At 34.5% G+C, this 23,085-nt stretch overlaps 1 protein-coding gene across 1 annotated transcript in view; it reads left to right on the top strand.

The window, feature by feature from the left end:
• Positions 1 to 766: 766 nt before the first annotated feature.
• Positions 767 to 23,085, top strand: part of ZPLD1 (zona pellucida like domain containing 1) — a 61,039-nt gene continuing 38,720 nt past the window's right edge. The window contains exons 1-2 of the mRNA XM_033211403.1: positions 767 to 906; positions 20,314 to 20,427. Coding sequence (XP_033067294.1) covers positions 20,322 to 20,427 — 106 coding nt within the window. The 5' untranslated portion in view covers positions 767 to 906; positions 20,314 to 20,321. The remainder of the gene's footprint in view (positions 907 to 20,313; positions 20,428 to 23,085) is intronic.

Genomic DNA, 23,085 nt, shown 5'->3' with positions numbered 1-23,085 from the left:
TAGCAGCAAAGTATTTCACTACTTCACTATGGCCAAAACATCTTGAAAAGTGTTCGCTGTGGTGCTTGTATCCCAGCTTCCCACTCTTTTTTCCAAAGAGGAATCATAATAGCTTTTGGAGTGGAATGCTTAGATGACTTCTAGTTGGGTCCCAGGCTCCAAAGGCTGGTGGAGGTGGGAGTTGCTTGGAGGCCCCTAAACAAAAGCAGAAGTTATGAAGCAGTTTCAGTGTCTAGCTTCCTCTTGACAATTGGGTCCTGTTGGGTTTGTTTGCGTTGTCGGCCTCTTAGTCATTATTATTCCAATCAAACAAGTTTTCACGGTGATATTCCATATCCTGTTTTCATCACTACATGAAATGTAGTATTGAAAGGGCCCGGCATCTTTCACGAAGCACAACAGGACATTGATAACTGTGCAGATTAGCTCCCCTTCCAATCCCAGGCCTTGTTTCTTACTTTATGATTTTTTTCCAGCAGGCTTTCCCTCATCAGGCTGATGATAGCTCACTTCACATATACCACTCACGACATCTGTACAGTATAAAACACAAGATCAAACGCAGGTAGGGGGAAAAAAAAGAGGAAGGGAATGAAATGAAAACAAAGAGAAATAGAAGGAAACAAAGGTCCGTAAAAGATGAGCTCAGGTTTCATGGTGGTGATGATTAGTTTTATAAAACCTTGTGAGACCTGTGGAAGCATTTGCTTGTCTAAAATTCAGTTTTTTCTTTCTTTCTTTCTTTTTTTTTTTTTAAGACATTTCAAAAAGAGCAGCTCTTCTCTCATTTGAAGGCTTGACTCTTTTCTGAAAAAGTTTGGTAAGGTCTAGCATTTGAACACTCAGCCACATGCGGCAGAACCTAGCACATGGAGGACAGCTGACTCCACAGAACCAGGGACTGGGGTAAGTGCCCAGCACTGAAGCCACCTGAAGTGACTAAAAATGCTGCCTTTTTACTAAGCATGGAAGATTCAGTTTAATTTAATAATGTTTTCTCTTTAACACACGAGACAACCTCCAGTAAAACTCCTGTAGTTGTTGTGGTTCCAGTGATGGTTAAAGTTTGGCCTGGGAAGTATCTTAAATATAGCAAAAGGAGGTTACAAACATCTTCCCCTATTTGGGTGCAGGAAGATAGAAACAAAATTGTATTTTGTAAACTTCAATTTATCCCAAATATTTGTGTTATATTTGGAGAAAGGACCGAGTCTTTTGGCAATTTCTTCAATCTTGAAATTGAGGCTTGAGGTCAAAAGTTGTGCAGGATTTGCCACACCATTGTGTTTCAGACATGAATTCCAACCACAGACTTTGCCAGCAGGCTACAGCCCACACATGCTTCATGAATGGAAGTGAACAGTGTATATTTTAGATTTCTTATCAGGGTTCTATTGTACCAGAGAAGCTGGCTGGATATGTGTGGCATCATCTCTAATTACAATGATGATATGATAATTGAAAATGATTATGGTGTGATTTTCTTTTAAATAAAAATTATTCTAATGATTAGCTTAGTATTGTTAAAATTGACATGGAATCTCCCATAACCTGGGAGAAGTTATTTATGAATAAGGGGAAACATTGTGATTTCCATTTCTTGGGTGATCTCTAAGGCTCCTTCCATTCCAGTGGCAAAAATCAGTTACTTTTTGGTGTCAAGGAAGAGACCACGTTTGTGTATTTGAGATATTGATCTTTTTGGTTTTCAGGGTTATGACATTATTCATTTTGCTCCTTTGAATTGGTTCTTATAATTCACTTTAAGGGTCAAATAAAAAGGAAAATCAAAAACGTTCTAAATTGTCAGTTTAAATAAATTTGGTAGCAACAACGAAGAGGTTGAATTTAGTTAGACATCTAATATTTCTCTTAATACATAATTGAAAATCTCTTTTTATGATGTCATTTTTCAGTCACTAGTTTTCCCTCATATGAGACATTTCAGAACTTCCATTTGAATAATTGCACCCAGTTTTGTATTTTTAAGTTTCCCTGTGTAAGTTTTTATTTTTCTTTACTATTATAATACTTAGGTAAATATAAAAATCTAAAAATGTGTTGTATATATTTTCATTTTAGAGATTTTTCAGAAACAACCTCAAAAAAAACCACAAAGTTATCATTAGTGTTAATAGCCATGTAATATAGTAACAAGATCATGGTAGATATTACAGCAAATTCTACATTTCTTTGTTTCTCTCTCTCTTGTTTTTCATGATTCTGGGAACTAAGGGAAAATTCTACATCTCTTTCAAGACACTTAAAGCTTCTTTTCCCCTTAAAAGGGACCATAATGCAGAGGTAATAAACCACTGATTTTTTTTTTTTTTTTTTTGCAGGGACTCCTTCTTTTAAACGTAACTTTTGAACCACTGAACTGTGAGCAGATGCTCAGATTGTAATCTATTCAGTTATGATATCAAACAGTAAATGGCTAAAGATACATGTTTTCATAGCTTTTTCAATAGCCTGAATAACATTAAGTTCATGGGTAGAGAATGATCATCTTTTGTATCATTCAGAAATGTTTTCTTGCAAGGAATTCATCTTTTTGGTTAATTTACCTAATTTGTGCTTTATTTTCTTTCTGTATTTAAGCTGGAATGTAAAGTAGGTCAAGGTTATTAATTAAGCTTGATCTGGTTTGCTGTGTTTGTCTTCATTATAAAATGGTGTAGCTGGAAGCCAGACACAACAGCTCTACCAAGACGTGATAAAGTAAAGCACTAGACTGAATTTTACAGATTCAGAGTCACTGCTGATTATTGTTAGATGTCTAAGTTGATTTCAAGTGGGAAATTATAGGAATTTCAAACTCTCAAGACTTGAATGATGAGGTAAAGAAAGGTACACCTTAAAAAAGCAGCTGATCAATTCCACCAGTTTGAATGAACATCATAGTATTTTATTGCTAACGGACAATGGCCTTTATCAAGGCTTACAAAAGAATATATCAATGAGAGAGTACTGAAAGACAATATTTGCTGAAACAAATTTCCTTAGAAATATATTGTGTCCTGTCCCCCAGATTTATATGTTGTGTGGTTTATAGTCATAGTCTAATTGTTTATAGCAAGGTCAGCAAACTTTTCTGTAAAGGGCCAGATCACAAATATCTTAGTTTTTGTTGGTGTCTGCTATGGTTACTAAAATACGCCACTGTATCTCAAAAGCAGCCAAAGAAAATTTAAACACAGATAAGCTGTGTTCCAATAACATTTCATTTGTAGATACTATACTTTGGATTTCATATAATTTTCACTTTTCATGCAAGGTTATTCTTCCTTTGATTTTTTTCAACCATTTGAAAAATGTGGAAACATTTTTTAGCACATGGACCATACAAAAATAGGTGATGGTCAGAATTTGGCTTGCCGGCTATAGTTTGCCAATCCCTTGGTTTACATTTTAATTTTCTGGAAGTCACAATAAGATATCCTAGAACATCAAGAAATACATTTAAAAAAACAAAATTATATACATGGAGCTTTATGGATTTTTTCTTGGAAAGTGATAAAAATATTTAAAAAATTATGAAACCAAAGTTTTTTAAAGTGGCTAAGCCACAAGAATAGTAAAGTTAAAGTTATACCAGTATAATAATTTTGTTATTTCTATTTTTGTATCTATGAAAAATAGAGATGCTGAATTCAAAAATATATTTAGTTTGATTAAACGTTACCTGAGGCCAAATGAAACTGTCAGTGGCTTTATTTGTAAACTTAGGATTCTCTATAAAATGAGATTAACTTGAACCTTTCATTAACATTGTAAGTTCTTGAATCTAAAATTTCACCATTCAAAAAGTAAGAGAGACTGAAGACCACTTATTGTTATCCATTAGAATTTAAAGTATGATATTTGCTCATATATGCTTATCTGAGAAAAGCCAGAGTTACAACTATACTATCTCTCAGTTGAACACACCATCATTACATGACAGAATATAAATCTTGTTTATATTACATGAATTGTACTTTGAAATTAAATCATTTTTCTTTATATAATATTATGGAATTGGAAAGAATTTGTGACCAACTTTTCTTTCTATTTCAAATGTAATTTATCACAATTTTCATGTAACAAGTTATAATAATTGAATAATTTTTAAAAACTACTCATCTTTTAGAGATTTGAAATTGTTATCCATAGAGTACACACATTTAAAAAACTTTTGTGCATTTGTGTATTATGTATTTGTGTTCATGTATTTGAATTCTGGCAGAGCAATTCTAATTAGAAACCTATTGAATAAATATTTAAAATTAAGGCAATATATTTCTATTTTCTAAAATTATTTATCAATTCTATTAAAATGTGTGCCATCACTGTCAGTGAAGTGAAAAGGAAACTTAGTAGAAGATTGTATTGTTTTACTTTTTTTAGTTTATAAAAATCAAAGTTATTTACAGGGCATAAAAAGTACAGCTGAACCTTGTTTTAAAAATTGAACCAATTAATTAAAGCTACATATTTTTATGTTTATAGAACATAAAAATGCTAGTGAGACTTAAAATAAAATTGAACCAATGAGCTCACTAAATTCAAGCAATTTTTAATGTGAATTTTATATATGTGGGTACAGTTTCAAATCAATTTCTAGACCCTAAGTCCCATTTCTTTTGTATTAAAAACATACAAAAATAAATATAAATTATTTCTAGTGATGGGTAGATTGATTTGATGATTTTAGTTTGATTGATGTTTAGATGAAATTGAAAAGTTTAATTTAATTAATGATGGAATGTTTAAATAGTAAAGCATTATCTTGAGGCCTAAATGTTGACACACTTAACTTTCTATATTTTGATGATATGGCACTATCCCCTTTGTAGCAAGGTAATCATTCATTTAACAAACATTACTTGAAAATCTGCAGTGGATCTGACACTCTACCAGCTCCTAAATACAAAGACAAATATAATACTCTTCCTGTCATGAAGCTTAGAGATTTACTAGGAAAGAACAAAGATGTACATCCAAAGAGAGATTTTGCCCCCTAGGAGACATTTGGCAATGTCTGAAGATATTTTGGGGTGTCATGACTTGTGGGGGAACTATTCCTGGTATATAGTGGGTAGAAGCCAAGGATGCTGTTAAATATCCTACAATGCTGTTATGGCATCCTACAACAAAGAATTATCTGGCCCAAAACATCAATAGTGCCAGCTTTGAGAAATGCTGATCTAAATGCATAGCATTTTTAGAACTGCTATTATAGAATGATGCCTAGACTTTGATGAAAATACAGAAGAAGTGGTCAATTCTATGCGCAAGAAGGGATTGTTTTGATAGAGGAGTGTCTTGAAAGAAGAGCGTGGGAAGATTTTTGAAAAGCTGAACAGAGAGATGTCTGTGGAGGGTTGGTGGGCTTGGGAAGAGCTGCTTTATAGCTGGAAGTAGTAAAGTGAGCAAAGATATGGATATAGAAAACAACTTACTGAATTTGGGAACCGTAGCAAGTCTAGAGTGGATACGATGGGCATAGGGAATAGAAACATTCTATTGGGCAGATAAGAACTTTTTGTTGTTGTTGTTTTTTGCCGTGTCATGGAATTGGAGCTTTCTCCTGAATGGTGTTGAAAATAATAAAGGGTTTCAAGCAGGGACATGACATACTCAGGCAGTCTATTTATAGGATTCATCAACCTTGGTGTGAAATGTCATGGTTATTTAAGAAAGCACAAAATTTTATATCATTTGATCAGAAAAGAGCCACAGGGAGAGTGAGTCTCTCAGTGGGAAGAAGGATCCCTTCTTTTTTCCTTACAATTGTCTTACTTTTGGTCCAAAACTTTTCACTTTATTTTTAAGAACTCTATCAAAGAAATACAAACTGAATTCATTTTCAGTGGGTTCATAAACGCGCTGTGTTGCTGATTGGCTGACTCCTTCAGGCTTAAACTGCCATGTTGTAGCATCAGGGAACATTATCCTTTCTTGGAAGTTCTGTTTTCAGATTCGAGCTATGGAGTCATGGTGAAGAAAAAGAAAATACGCTTACCAGTAACAAAAGACAACTAGAAACGGAATCTCAAGTATAGCAAAACCCTTTTCCTCTATCTCAGTGGTTCTTAATCTCAAACGCTTATTAGAATCACTGCAGGAGAAATTTGGACATTCATATTCCTTAAAACTCCTCAGGTAACTCAAATTAGCAGTTAGGATGCAGACCATTATATTATCTTAACTCAAGGATCTCTCCTATAAACACAGAATATTAATCTTCCAATTTTATTTTGGCTCCATAATGATTTTTAAAAATATTTTTTTCTCCAGTAAACTCACTTTCTTATTTCCATTAAAAATTAAAATAAATGTGCATTTTCTAAGCATACACCAACTTTCAAAGAGTAGCTTTCTGACATTGTTACAGTACAAGAGGGACCTAGACTATGATTTCTCATCTAATGTCCATGAGTTAGGTGAGTCTCAAGTAGCGGAGAGACAGCTAGAGATTTCAGCGTGGAGTTTTTCAATGGTGGCAATGAATACTCTTAAAAAGTCCTATTTTGTGCTGCGCAGCTCTGTAATTGATTGGTTAACATGGCTGGTAAGCAGTGTGCTAGCCATGGAAAGGCTGGGAGTTTGCTTTTCCTGCAGCCCATTCTCTACTCTTCAGCTATAGGTCACATATTCCATCCTAGGCAGCTGCTTTGGAAATGGGGGTTTTCTTACTAGAGTGCTACAGGAGAAACTGTGTACCAATGCTAATTCATCCTTGTAAAAAGTAACCAAAGATGTCAGTCTTAATCCTTTGTTTACAAATAGTCATTAATTATCTGCTCTATATAAGGGGATGATTTTCTTTTATCCATCAGGAAACAGAAAGGAAACGATGGTTCAGCCTTTGTTCCCTATGAATTAATTACAACATTGCATCAATGAGCAAAAGAGAAAACACTATTGTTATAAATTGTCCTCGTCTCTCCAGTCTCTTGAATATACATATTTTTGCATTTCCTTTCTCTGCCATCAAGTTTTCCCTTTGTGAAAAATTTTCTTCTAGATACAAATTTCCTTCTAGGTACTTTCATATTTTTCTCCTTTAATTCACAAATGAATGCTCTATATCTGTTCCCTCTACTTCCTTACCATAATGTATATTTATAACAAGCATCCTCCCAAGACACACACAACTGAAGAATCAATCAAACTCTGTAATCCAACTTTGAGTCTTTACCTAGAACTTGGGAAAATCCATTTTCTCTCAACATTGTTCTTGTAAGTGTTCAGTCTTGGAATGCTAGTTTCCTCTTGTTTGCTTCTTCTGTGAACCCAATCAAAACTTGTCTGTGAGTGGGAGGATTCAGCCTATGGGCACCATGCTGCTGTCTTGCTCTAAACCAGTAGCTTTTAAACTTTTTGACTATGACTCACGGTAAGATATGTTAATAGTGATCTAATATTTACACACCTATAAATTCATACAAAGCACATATATATTTTACGAATACAGTATATACACAGTGCTCTGTAAGATGTTCCATTCTATTCCAATACTTTCTATTTGCTCCTATATTATGCTATCCTATTCTGTTTCATGAAAATTGCTGCTCTTGACTCATTCACCAATATTCTAGCACATTATTCATTGCAAATTATTGTTCTAATCTAAACCCGTGATTTTCAGCAGGGCCTGTGGAACAGGGAATTAGTAAAACTCTCCAGGGTGTGTAGGTAGTTTGAAAAATAGCTGTTTTTATTCTGTTGTTGTTGTTCTATGACTTTGATTTCTTTTTAGTGAAGAAAGCTAATTTATTTAGAAGTTCAAATATCACATACAGGAGGAAATTTGACTGTTTTATGTTTTTCAAATATCTAATCCCTGATCTTTTTCAAGTCCATTTATATTTCATCTTTGTTTTATGGCACTGACCAAGGAATAGACCAAACTAAACAGCTATTTTCATTCAATTGGCAAGTAGTTATGTATTTCTGGATGACATCTTTTGTGTAAGTCTCTGGGTAGAGATAGTTTCGTCATGATGAATCTTGGTTTTCATACTGTTCTTGATAGAACTTTTACCAAAATATTATGAAATTTATTATATATTATAATATACAGAAAAGGTGGGGGTCTTCATGCCTGTAAATGTTTATGTTAAAATTTGCCAAAAATCCTGATTTACTAGTTATAATGCAACATTATCTGCAATCTGAACCAGAATAATACATCCTTCTGCTCACCTCCTCCCTGCCCCTGGTCCTAGCCCCACTAAAGTAACTTTTCCTTTGACAGAGATCCATTGCTAGAACAGCTTACCTTGCCTACTGTGGCTCACAGCTATTTCTAGAGCTTGCCTGGTGTTTCAGATCCCAAAGAACATTTTGCTTATTGAGATAGGAGCTGAAAGTTATGTTTAGCGTTATGTCTCATATCCCCAACTTTGACTATGGTAGGAATATAATTTTCTTAGAATTATGTTCATCTCATCCAAGACACAAAAGCATGTTAGCTGTCTTCCTAAGTAGTAATTTTCCTTCGCTTCAATGCTTTCATTCTCCAATATCTTGACACCATTTACTTTGATCCTTTAAATAAGTTAGTCTTATTTCTACTTCTATGCCTTAAGTCTACTAGATGAAATATCCTTTGCAAATTCTATAACTTAGTTATATTATATTATATTTCAAATATACAAACACTGAAATAGTATAATTAGTATAATCGTTAACATTTTGACATATTTCCTACACACACGCACACACACACATGCACACACACACACACACACACGAACATTTTTTAAAGAGCCATTTCGAAACAATAATACTGCCACTACTTAAAAGTTAGAATTGGGCTGGGTACGGTGACTCATGCCTGTAATCCCAGCACTTTGGGAGGCTGAGCAGGTGGCTCACCTGAGGTCAGTAGTTCGAGACCAGCCTGGCCAACATGGTGAAAACCCGTCTTTACTAAAAATACAAAAATCAACCAGGTGTGGTAGTGCATGCCTGTAATCCCAGCTACTCAAGAGGCTGAGGCAGGAGAATCGCTTGAACCTAAGAGGCAGAGGTTGCAGAGAGCCGAGATTGTGCCACAGCACTCCAGCCTGGGTGACAAGAGTGAAACTCTGTCTCAAAAAAAAAAAAATTCAGAATTCATACTTAATTCTTTCCTTTTAATTATTAATTTCCAATGTAAAGATTTGTGTAATGGTTATCTTCATTTGTCTATGAGTGATTTTATGAAATCCATAAAATAGAAGCAATTAGTATAGTGCTAATTGAAGTGCTTAAAAGTAAGGGCTTAAATTTTAGGTTCTCCCAGATTTCAATATTGACTGTTCAGTAATACTTTTGATATGTAATCATATGCTACTTGATCCAACTGGCTAAAACTTTTGTGGATGTGATTTCCTCATGTCTGAAAGTATCATATTTTGTGGATGTAGTTTTATTGTACACAAGCAGCTATAAATTTTAGAAATTATTATTTCAGGAGATGTTTTTAGTTGTCTTCTTTTATATTACTTATAGCAATAATGCAACTATTTAAGAAAAACATTTAGCCACTTGACATCAATTTCCAGATCTAAAGAGCAAAGGCAGTTCTGTTTGCTTCAACACCTTCCTGAGTGAGGTCATGAAGTTTAATATTACATCCCCCCAAACAGGTCAGCAACTAATTAAAAAAAAAAAAATCATGAACGTTAATGAGAACAGGATTGAAAATGTGTTTTGGGCAGAATAAAGTACCATTATAAATTACAGCAGCCTATTTTATTTCGTGATTCCTAAAGGTCATTGAGAAACAAAAATGTAGACTCAAAAAGAAATAAAAGTATACCACCAATAGCGACTTATTTTTTTCACATAATTTTAATTTTGCCATTTTTGTCTGGAAGGAAGGACAAAATCATCCCAAAGCAGAAGGGCTAATGTTTTTCTTTAGCAACATGGAGATTAGGCTGTAAGATCTCTTGCTGATTTTATCTCTTAAACAATGACCAGAGGGAGATATGAGTGTTTTGGGGATGCATCACTTGCCACCTCTTCAATTGTCATGGATAAAGCAAGAAGACAATGGAAGATCTCTAAATCCTTTTGGAATAGTAAAGCCTACATTCTGATAAAGGAGGTGATATTTGAAGGTGGTCCTAGGGAATGTATTACTATTTTATCCCTCAGTTGCTAAAACATCATAGTTTCACAGGCACTTTATCTCTAGGGCAATACTTCATTTCGCATATGAAGTATTTGGCAGTAAGACCCAGCATGTGACATCCCCAAGAGCACACACACAATTAGTGACAGAATGAGAACCAGAGCCCAAGCCTACAGTTATATTTATTCAAGGGAGTGCCCTGGTGTGTGGCATAAATGACATGTGACATGAAATACACAGACAACATGAAAACACAAATATCTCAGTGAGCCTCGAGTTGTTGGCAGGCTCAGCTCACTATTTATGGTGGTAAGGCATTTTTTTTTCTTAAAAAACTTTCACTGCCATTAGATCATAAAGATAGTTTCCTATATTAACTTCTGTAAGTTTTACTGTTTTTAATGCGATTATTCTAAAGTTGAAGTGCTTCCCTTTGATTAAAAAGTTTTTGAGGAAGAAACAGATATTCTATGCAATTAGTGAAGTCACATCAAACTGGCATTTTTATTAACAAACTCAACTATATATTCTCGGAAAAAAGAGGGAAGTGCAATTAATGAAAATAGTATGTGTAGCCTTTCTGTTGTTTTGGTCAATGAATTTATTTATGACCCTGTATAAATGTGAGAGACAATATCAAACAGATTTGCTTCCATTGGTTTTAGTTCCCATATAACTCTCTTAGTGTGAGCATCTCACCTTGTAGTCTATGATTTTACGGTTTAAAGAAGTGAATCTTACATCTAACATGGCTTCTGAAGCAAAGCAACCACTTTTTTTTTGTGTTCACTATGATGTTTTTGATCCCCTACATTGAATTATTTTAAAATATATTCTAAAGTTTTAAGAATTAATATTCAAATAAAAAACTAGGCCCAAATCTAGTCATTCCTCAAGATTTTAAGTTCAAATTCTGACTTAAAAACATTCAATAATAATTTTTAAGTGGACTTTGAAAAATGTTTCATCTTATATACAAAACCAGTTGATTGATGTACTGAAAAGGAAATCAAATATACTACATTTTTAGTAGGGGCAGTTTAATATGTTTACAGGAGTTTAATTATCTGCTATTAAAAAATCTCAAGCATTTAACTAATGCTTAAAAATTAAAAAATAAATTTGTTCAATCTTAGGTTTATTAAATAACTATATATATATATATATATATATGTAACCTTGGTTATATATATAACCTTGGTAGCATTTCAGTTTTACGTAAGAAGTTTCAATTGTTTACTTGTTATACACTTTAAGTCATAATAAAAAGACTAACCGGTTACTTAAGTAGATCAAATTCTTTAACACATTTGAACTGCTAAAAAAACCAACATGCATAGATTCTTTAACATTAAAACATTTATCTAATTGTCGATTCTTTTAAACATGTGCTTACATATGCCTGGGGTTAAGCGATGCTCAGCCATTTGAAATGCACTTATCTTCTAAACTAACTGAAATTACTTATTAGTCAAAGGTTTCGGCTGGGACGATGGCTAGATTCTTATTTGCAGCCATCATGCAACATAATCCTATTTATAGTCTATGTAAGGACTTAATAAATTAGGGAAGTTCATTTCATTGTTGTTATAGCCCACACAACTCATCTAGCTCATGTATCTAAGTATCTAACATCCCTTAGATGCAAATGACACATTACCCAATTCTCTCTGCAACCATGCAGCTTTTAATATTTGATTAAACTTTGCATTTCTTGATTCTTAACATATTTGAATAACTTGTCATGCCACTTTATTTCTGATTTGACAGAATCTTGCATTTTCTCCCATTCTTCTGGTCTGGTAGGACCATGGAATTACAAATTTAAAATGTTATCTGAGGAAGGGAAATTTCTTTATTACAAGAGACTAATGGAAGATAGCAACCAAATGTAATACATAATCATTTTCACTTAGTTGTATTATCTCCTTGGCCTATTTTAGGGTTTCCTGGATTGGGGGGGAAAGCTATGTGATATATTTTTTGTGAATTGAGAAAGTTTGACTACGACTTGATATTGGATTGTAACTTTCTTGAGACTGATAATGCCATTGTGGTTATGTGAAGAAGGGCCTTATTCTTATGAGATGTGTGTTGGAATATGGATCAAAATGTCTAAAACTTACTTCCAAATGACTCAGTGTCCACCACTACCACAACAGATAGATGGGTGGGTAAATAGATGGATGTATATGTGTTTGGATAAATACATAGTAAAAAAGATGAGAAATACAATATCTGATTAGAATCTCCATATCTCAAGGCTGTATTAGACTCTGTTATAGTCCTAGTTTCTGAGAATGTAACTTGTGAGTCATTCTTGATTCCTTTTTCATACTCATTCTGCACCTAGAAGGCAACAAGTCCTGTTATTTCTTTTTCAAAGTAATATTTTAAGTATGTTTACTTTAATGCACCCCTAGTATTATATTGCTAGCACTCAATTCAAAGGTCTTCAACGATTTTTCCATTCCACTTAGGAGAAAAGGTGCAGCCTGGCCCTGCTGCCTACAGGGAGACTTAACTTCTGGCCCTCTCCTCCTAGCTCAGGATGATGAACTTTCTTCCAAAACAGTTTCACAAACCATTGATTGTTTTGATATTGGAGAACCTATGGTCATGCGATGAACGCTACCTAGTTCGCCTTGCTCCAGCCTTCATCTGACTAACTCGACTCAGTCTTTCAACACTTTTCAACTATCGCATTTCTCAGAAAGTCTTTTCTTGACACCTGCCATCTAAATCAGGTTCTACTGTGCTTTACTTTTCTTTCATAGCAATTGCCTAGTATATTTTGTAAACATTTTTAATGTGCTTGATTATTAATTTAATAACTCCCTCCGTCTTTAGTCTATAAGCTCTGTGTAGGTAAAGCCTATGTTTGTTTTGCTTACTACTGGCTTCCCAAGACCCTGAGTCCAACACTTAGAAACTGCTCACCAAAAATATGTGAAATAAATAAGTTAATTAATTAACAGAAATCTCAAAGAGAGGAGTACTATTGGAAAAAGAGCTGTTTTATTCTTAGGAAAGGGTTGACAAAGATGTGAAATTATATTGCCATTACTCATTGTTAGTGCCCATGAACATACTTTTGAACATTGGGGAGTGGGTTTATATTCAGCCAAAAGATATTGACATTATGTCCCTTGTGATTGATTTCTGTGCTGTGCCTTCTCATAAATATTTTGCCTATCATCTCTATTGAGAAAGAAATATATTTATTCTGAAGTAATAATACTAATCAAGTTTATTAGAGGGAAATTAGCAATTAAGATAACTAGTAAAATTATTATTTTATTATTAATTTGTTATGATTACACTTCATGAAAGGAGGAAGTCAGTCAATATGCTAGCATATCTTCAGTGCTACTTCAGAAGAATAAAATGTGCAAATATCTTGAAAAGGAACCTGGTGAATTATTAAGGGAAAGCTTTTAAAGTGACTTAGTTCAATGTGTCATTTCACTTACTCCCCCAAAACTAAGGTACTACAATAAATGTTCTAAACACTGTAGATCATTTAAATGCTGTAGATTACTTGAGAAAACCCTCAACAGAAAGACAAATGAGGAAGGCAGGCAAAGGGAAATAAATGAACACTCAGTTTGTGCCAGAGAAAATTGGAGTAGGTTTTTCTCTTAGGAGCAGCCTTTAGCTTTCATATTTATTTATGGTATACATCAGAATCTTAAGAGCCATAAAATTTCTGAATGTCTTCTTGATGGCTAAACATATTTCCTGCTTTGTTTGAGGCATTATTCCGAAAGTACATGGTGTGTTTTTTTCTTTGTTTAGCAAGACAAGGACATTCTACATTAATGAATGTATATGTACATACTAATGAATATTTCCAATGAAGGTCATATATTTTCATTTTTTAAAAATATATATGTTGACTCTATTGTCCAAGTGCAAGATAAAGATAAAGAATGTAGAGCTTCAGTCTAGACGCCCCATCAGAAAACATGTTTCTTTATTAAGGAGTTGCGATCCTTAGCACTTTAAAACTAATGATTTATAGCCAGGCGTGATGGCTCATGCCTATAATCCTAGCACTTTGGGAGGCCGGGGTGTGTGGATTGCCTGAGGTCAGGAGTTCAAGACCATCCTGGCCAACATGGTGAAACCCCGTCTCTACTCAAAATACAAAAATTAGCTGGGAATGGTGGCAGGTGCCTATAATCCCAGCTACTCGGGAGGCTGAGGCAGGAGAATCACTTGAACCCAAGAGGCAGAGGCTGCGGTGAGTCGAGATCACGCCATTGCACACCAGCCTGGGTGACAAGAATGAAACTCTGTCTCACAAAGAAACAAAACAAACAAACAAACAACACTAATGATTTTGGAGGGTGAGTTAATATGTACTTTTCCTGGAAAGTAGACTGTGTAACATCAAGATTCTTAACTGGGCAATACAGTTGCCTACCTGTGTGGCTTTTGTGCCTGTTTACCTAGGCACTAAATCTATTCGTTGTCCAATGCTGGAGCAGAGTTTCATCCTTTAACTTAAACTTTGATCTCTGTTAAAATACGCACATTTTTTTTCTCCTTTTTCCTGAGAACTTTAAATGTTTCCAGTAATTTAAACCTTAGTGAACTGTTGTGATCTTTTCTGCAGAGCAGGTTTGAGTGAGTGATATAGAAGCACCAGGTATGAGGCCATGCCCCTGCAGGAACAGCATCCTGTGGAGAGTAGCTGCTCAGTAAATGCAGAGGAGAGCCAAGAATGAGACGACTGGGGCATCACCAATGCCAAAGAACTCGTTTCATAGTTTTGTGAATCTGTATGATAAAAAGTTAGCTTTAGTTTATTGGGGAAAAGTGCATGAATCTCAGATTGATGTTTAACATTTGAAGAGATGATATTTAGTTTGAATTTTCTATTTTTCTTTCCAACTATAACAACAGATCAGCCTATATCAAGGCAATAAAATTAAGGAAGTTTAAAAGTTTGATAAATTGTTGAGCTCATTTGACTCTGCAAAAGTTATTTCTTGAGAGCAGATAAAGGCACTTTCGAACATGTTCACTTTTTTTTCAGGTCACAGGGGTGCTATTTAATAAATTACTTTTCTCAGGCACTAAGAGCCACCTTTATTCATCTGAAAAGGTTAATGCAGATTTTTTAAGTGTCCAAGTTATTCCCAAGAGTAATTTGTGCACTAGGAAAGTCTATTTTATTTGAGAAGTACCTAAATAGCAAGAAAAAAAAAAGCAAGTGAGGATACGTTATAGACACAGAGATCTGGGTTGTTCACAATCAATGTTCCCTGCCAGCAAGCTTCATTTATATGGGTTAATTATATATCTCTGACCACTTTATTTAAAATTTCAACATTTCTTCCCTTCTACCTTACAACTTCCTACTATTTTCTTGCTTTATTCTTCTCCATAGCGCTTATCACAAATATACTGTATATTTTACTTATAGATTTTGATTCCTTCTGATTTCTCTTAGAAGTTAGAATGTAAGTTCTATGCAGATATGCAGATAAAAAATTTTCTAATTGCTGTACCTTAGCATCTCCCCACCCCCTGGAGAGTATCAGACACATATAAACATTCAGTAATTATTTGAACAGCGTACACAGGAATAAAGGAATACTGATCAAATTTACCAAGGAAATTGCCAAATTTCCATTTGATTTAGAATTATATGCATCATTTTCTGGAAGGTGGTGCCACATATAATAGTTGAAGGTAGTTTCTGGAGTCATTGTTCTGGGCGTGAATCCTGATTCCGACACTGGCTGTCTGCTTAGCATTGGGCAAATTACTTCAGATTACTGTGCCTTAGTTTTCTCATTCTCCAGTATAAGGAGAATAAATTGCCTGTCTCATAGTTAGAAAACACATATAAAAGTACTTAAAACACTCTGGTACACAGTCAGCTCTTAAAACTTGTAAGTATTACATTAAATCAATTTTTGAAAAGAACAATATTCTTTATGCACTCACTGCCTAAATGAAATAGAGTCATGAAAATTGTGTAGATATTAACAAATATTTTGTCTCAATCATCTGAATTATTTAATTCAAAGCCTATCTTAAGCATACATTATTAATATAATTTACTTTCTGAAAATCAGTAGGACATTAATTTTATTTATTTGAAAAACTCCAATCAAGTCAAACAGAGTAATGTAATAATTCCAAATGTCAAGCTCGTTTTTGAATTCTGCATTGCCATTTACTATGTCTGTGACCCTGTGTGAGTCAATTAAAATCTTTAAGCTTTGGTTTTCACATTCTTAACATGAGTAAAAATTAAATCTATGTAATTAGTTGAATATCAAACATAGAACAGTACCTGGTACATACAGTAACAGATCTCAATAAAAAGATTAAACAAAGATTATTTTATATTAAAATCTAAAGAACAATGTTTGTGATAGAACTATATCAATTAATATAAAATTGAGGAGGAATTGAAAGTGCATTATATTTTTCTGTCTCCAAATTTAATTCTAAGCAAAGAAATTAGAGATTTACATGTTGGACGAAGTTATTTTAAAAAGAAAATTTAGTATGAGAAATATTGACATATTTGACAGCAAATCGCATCAAAAAAATATGATTTCCTAAGTAAGAAACACATGCAAAACTCTTTTGCACACATATCTTCAAGGCCTTATCATCTCAGAATGTGGTATTCATATTTTGTATTATTGGATGTATTAGGCAAGTCATTCTTGTAAACCAGTATTAGAATCCAAGCAGAGACATTGGTTTCTGTACTTAGATGTGGTGGAGAAGGTGAAAAATGCTTCTGCTCAGATTCTCTGTCAAGAGTTTGCTGGAGCCACAGTGCGACAGCAAGCACCTCAGATTATTCCAGAGTAAACCACAAGAACCAGGTTCTACATTCTGAAGAGAAACTCCACTAAACCTTTATAACCAGATCAGGACTAAAATACACATGTCTGGAATTGCACCTGTCTAAGAGCCAGGGAGCCTGAGCAGCCAGGATGATATGTTTTTGAGCAATGTAAAGGGTGTTAACATAGTCCCCCAATCCCATACAATTCAATTTCAGAAAAGAATTTAGGGACTGTGGTAAAATAGCATCTCCAAGCTTGCTATGGCAAGAGGATGCTCAGGTTTTCCATGTGCAGGGGAAATGATGAAGGTAAGGTTGACGATTGGAAATTTGCAAGATAATAGTTCATCAGTTCGTTTTAGTTTATAGTTGAACTATAAAGAACCTCCAGAAGGCTTGAAAATGTCATAAGCTCTACCAAGAGTGTAGAAATTAAAAATAGGGATACTGCCTCTGTAAGAGATATGGGTGTCCTCTTAAAATTCCTTGCTTAATGTGCCTTAATATTAAAACACAGATCAAACTGTACTATTCTTTATGCACTTATACTTTGTAAAGTCTATGATCATCATCTTGATTTTTTTTTTTTTTTCCTAAGACGGAGCCTTGCTCTGTAGCCTAGGCTGGAGTGCAGTGGTGCGATCTCGGCTCACTGTAAGCTCCACCTCCCGGGTTCACACCATTCTCCTGTCTCAGCCTCCCGAGTAGCCCGGACTACAAGTGCCTGCCACCACACCCGGCTAATTTTTTGTATTTTTAGTAGAGATGGTGTTTCACCGTATTAGGCAGGATGGTCTCGATATCCTAACCTCGTGATCTGCCCGCCTCGGCCTCCCAAAGTGCTGGGATTACAGGCATGAGCAACCGTGCCCGGCCTTTATCTTGATTTTTAAATGACAAATCTAGAGAATGACTGAGAAGGGATTATTTGAATCCTATCAATATATTTTCTTTTAAAGAAAGCTGCCTTCTATTTCCACCTCTTATTCATTAAAAAATGTTAGGGTATTAATCCGCATGAAAATGCAGTAGGTTTTCTTACAGAGAGTAGGACAGTGTCATGCCTTTTTTGGACAACCTTAGGTGTGATTTAAAGCTTTGAGGCTAAGAGTTTACTACTTGTTCTCAGTGAGCTGTTTCAATTAACACGAGATTTTCATTTATTTTTGGCCAACACAAATGTGTCTAGTTTAGTCAATAATAATGTTTTTGCTGTTTTCACAATGAGAAATAAGGACTTCTGTCTCTTTAAAAATAATTTTATTCCTCATAATGCCCCATTATAAAATATATCTATAAAGCAAATTATATTAATTACATAAAAATTATTTACTCATTATAAGATGAACAGATCTATTAAAAGATACAAAATGTAAAAAGCTAAAGAAAACGGCTGATGATAAACGGCAATAAAGAAAATCTTAAATTTAATAACATGAAATTTAGGTAGCTTGTTCAACAAACTTTACTATCAGAAAGACTTAGGGTTGAATTCTAGTTCCTCCACTTATTTTCGTGTCATTTAAACTTCCTGAGACTCATTCTTTTCTCTGTACATGCAGCAATAATTGTAATCTCACCCATCATTATAAAAAATATAAATGAGCAGCTATAGGAAAGTTATCTGGCACCAAGCCCTTCTTTGTGCAAAGTGTACATTCAAGAAATGTTATTTTCTCTGTGAAAAATATATTAGCTAGAAAGCATTTCAGAACCACAAAATAACTCACCAACTTAAATTCCTGATTCTGTAATTTCTTAGGATACAACTCTATGTTGGGAACAACAGTGTGGGTCTAGAGTTTCCAGTGTCTTCCAGGAGTTCTTGAGACCCATCATGAGAAGGAAGTGGTGGAGCATGGAATAAATGTGGGTGCAGTGGAGTGTATTGCTTATTCAGGCTTCTTTCTTTTCTAGTGTCTTCCAAAGACTCCAAAAGAGCAAGACTGTCTTATTCTATTTGAAGTATGTTGAGGAGTTAGATAATGATGGCACAGGTATGGCCAAGAGCGCCTTGGGTCTGGGTCAGCCACTGGTATGAGCCTTTTGCTTATGGACTGTCACAGGCAATCAGAACTAACTAGGCATATGGCTGTTCTCTCCAAAGTCTTTAGATCTGTGCCTAAGTACTATGTGATAGTGCTGAAGGAAGGAAGGAAGTGCCTGCTGAATTAGTATTTTTTTCAGTCTATTTTTGAGAGTAAGCATACCTTTCTTTCCCACATCCTCACCAAAGTGACCTTATTCACTGTAAACTTGTTACTGTGAAATGATGATTCAAAAGCAAGATGTGTTTCCTTCCTTTTCCTAAAGACTTGATTAATTATCTAAGGGCAGATCTTTAAGGACAGCTAAACTACCATTTTCCCTCCAAAACCCTAGCTTTTAAAATGCACTAAATTATTTGAGTAAACCATTTGCAATTTTATTTTCTTTTTGCTTTTTATGCATAGACCAAAACCACCAACCCAAAAGACTTTTTTCAGGGTACAAACTATGCTCTGAGAATAAGTTAGGTATTTCTGAAAGAGGTTTTAACTCTATCAGGCCAATAAATGGGCATCCAAGAAAAAGAATTATTAAACGCAAGACTGACTGGTGTTTAAGTATTAAAGTCCATTTCTATTTAACTGTTCAACCCACACTGATATATTTTAAAACATCTTCCATTACTTTTTCCTAAGAATTCAACGTTTTCTTATGTCTGTATCAGTCCTTACTACCCACCAAGGAACAGTCGTGGGAGGAACTGCAATATCGTTCACACACATAGTATTTCCCTGTTCTTCCTTTTGCTTTATCACTATGTCTCCTAAGAAAATGACACACAAACCATTGATTTTGAAAAGTGGCAGTAGTCTGGAATTTTTCTGTTGGGGGAAATTTTTTTCTGTTGAGGGCAAATTGTTATTTGGTCATTAAGATTATTGAGATTCCTCTTAGAATCAAGTATTCAACATTTAAATTCCTCTGACTATATATTTGTTGGCATTATAAAATGTAGACTCATCTCCAAATTGGTTAGTCTGCCTAGTTATGCTATTCCAATCTGCTAGATACTTGGTTTGAGTTCTTCCTATGCATAATAAAGAATTTTCCTTTTGTAAACTTTATGATTTATACGTTAGCTCTTCTACTATGAAAACCTAGCTTTGTCACCCTTAGCCAACAGAAGGCAACAATGAAAACAATATTGAAATGTTATAACCCAAATATCTGCCTTTACTACTGATAATCCTCAGTTATTTCATGAGCTTTGGCTGCATGGATGTAGACTGCTTATCCAACAGTGAGCTGAGATCAGCCTCAGTTTTTCCAGTAAGTAGGAGTGAAGGAGTAAGTAGGAGTGTCCACATGATAGATATCTCTTTTCCAGGTTTTGCAATGGAACAAATATGGTTGCTGCTGCTTCTAACAATTAGAGTGCTTCCAGGGTCTGCTCAGTTCAATGGCTACAACTGTGATGCCAACCTCCACAGTAGATTTCCTGGTAAGTGTAAGCCTAATCTATTCTCTGAAAGAGTGATTATATTTGAAGAGCAAGTCATTTAAATATATACGGAGAACGGGGGGCTATCTCTTTACATTAAATGGATATTAACAAATGGCAAATGACAAGACATTTTTCTAGAGCTGTAATTTACATCCATATTAACATACAAAGTGTTCATCATAGTTAATATTATTATAATGGCTGCTCACAGATATGAAAAATATTGCCTATTGTGTAAAAAATTGGGAGAGACTAATTTCATTCAAAATTTGCAAAATTTGTATCTTTTTTTCTCATAAATTAATTTAGACTTTAAAAAACTGCCTTAAATGCTCATATATTTATTTAGGAATAATCTTAAGAAAATGATTGTGAAATATTGTACAATACAAAAAAATGCTATTTCAATGAAATGATGATTACCACCAAAGTACACAGTGAGCTTCAGAATGAATTTCACAGAAGCCCATCAACGTCGTGACAAATATGAGATTTGGCAACATTGATGGGCATGTCCCACAGGTTTCTAAAACCTGCACCCAATGAGAAGTTACTCAACGTTTTACCTAAGTATTCATCATTTTATATTAGCTAAAGCAATGGAACCACAGTTCAACATTTACCAAATAAAGATTAGATAATTGGACATACTTTTCCAAGTCTGCCATGCAAATGGAATCTCTCTGGCCATGGTTTACATTCTCAAAACCTGTCAGTCCTCCTGTGTTTGGAGCATTCTGTGGAACAGCAAACCTGCATAGAGCAATCAGTAGGTAGTTACATAGATAAAGTGCGATTTCTACAACAGAGGACACATCAGAAATTGTCTGAATGTCTTCATGAACTTAGATGTAGGATGTAAGTGGTTGGTTTGTTAGTAAAATATGAAGGTCATGGTGGGAATGACTAAAGGAATTCGGGGAAAATATGCTAAGGCAGAGTTGTTAATGGCTTTCAATATCAACAATGAGCTTATTTACATTTGTTATTATGGGAAATTTCAAACATATATAAAAGTAGAGGTTAGTAGAAAGAGCATTCATATTGATTATCCAGCATTATCAATTATCAAGATTTATAAATTTTGTTTGATCTTTGTCCTTACCACTCCCATCTCTAGCATATTTAAAATAAATGTATTATTCATGCTTTGGTGTTTATATGTGATGGAAAAGAACTTAAAAATCATTATCCTTTACGTATACATAAAATAAGCTCAACAGTAATTTCTTAATATCATTAAATTCAGCCAAGTTGCCTCTAAAATCTTCACACAGAGTATTTGTTGATATATCTTTTATTTCATTTTGTTTTATAACTGTGTCCTCTGTCCTTTGCTTTTACAAAATGCTATTTATCTCTTTGAGCCATTTGGTCATTTGTCATGTAGAGTTCTGACATTGGATTTGGCCGACTGCAACTCTCAGGTGTCACTGAACAGGCTCCTCTTTCCCTGTCTATCCTGTAAACCAATTAGAGCTAGAAGTTTGAGTAAATTCAAGTACAATTATTTTGGTGAGAACGTGTGTTATGTAGTGTAATAAAAGTGTTTTCTCTTAATTTTGAATGCAATTGAGTCATTGAGTCTTTTTAAACATAACGTTTTAAAGGTTTGATGTGGTCATATTTTGTTTTAGGAAGAGACATTAGGAGAAGTGTGCAAGATAGAATCAAGTTAGGATAGACAAGAGACAGAAATATCCTGAAGGCAGTGGCAGTGGAAGCACTACAAGGGGACAGTTATTAAGAGATATTTTTGTGGTAGACTCAGCAGAAAAGGAGAATTGAATTGATTTGGGAGGTGAGAGAAGATTAGAGGATGTTTTTAACTGGAACAACTGGATGTTAATGTTGTTAACAGACAAGAAAAACATAGGACACTTGCATGTTTTAGAAAGGAAGTTCGAGTTTGGAAATAATGGGCTTGAGGCATTTTTAGAATATGTAGTGGCAGTTTCTTTCTGTTCAGTAGTAGGAAATGTGGAGCTGGGTCTGAGAAGAGAGATCAAAACTGAAGATGGCTGTATGAGAGTTGATTCCCTGTGCAGTGGATAAGCCATGAGTAGAGAGTAGGAAAATATAAAGTATGAAAATAGACTGCTATTTAGATAATTTTTGTGGTTGAAAAAAAAAAAAAAAAAAGAAAGAAAGAAATGAGCAACCTGAGCTAGGAATTGAAACAAAAGAAAGGAGCAACCTAAGGCAGGAGTTGAAATCAATTCCTGGGACTATAGAGGCCTGAGCATACATGATTAAAGGGAGAGTATTCAAAAAATGGAAATACTAATAAAGAATAATTGATGAAATGAGAAAAGAAAATACCGAAGCGATCAACGGTACAGATGAAGGAATTAATCTTGGAAAAGTAGTAGTTGTTTGTTTGATTTAAAAGAGAAGGAGAGATAAGGACACAGTTGGAGAAGGTGAGAGATGCTAATTGTGTTCACTCCCTCAGTGTAGTGGGAGGCGGTGACTCCTTGTCATCAGAGTCACTGGAGACCTGGGAAGGGTGGTCAAGCCATGACCCTGTTATGGATGGATAAGAAGGCCAAGTAATAGAAAGATTGCTCAGCAGAGAAGATCTGACTGGTGTGGTAATTATATACTTGTAAAGGTTAATAAGACATGTTAAAGAGCCATGAAATGACTAGGACA

Source organism: Trachypithecus francoisi, unplaced genomic scaffold (genome assembly GCF_009764315.1).
Source record: "Trachypithecus francoisi isolate TF-2019V2 unplaced genomic scaffold, Tfra_2.0 Lachesis_group0, whole genome shotgun sequence".
Taxonomy (NCBI): Eukaryota; Metazoa; Chordata; class Mammalia; order Primates; family Cercopithecidae; genus Trachypithecus; species Trachypithecus francoisi.
The sequence above is the reverse complement of the archived record's forward strand: the minus strand, read 5'-3'. Positions and strand labels throughout refer to the sequence as shown.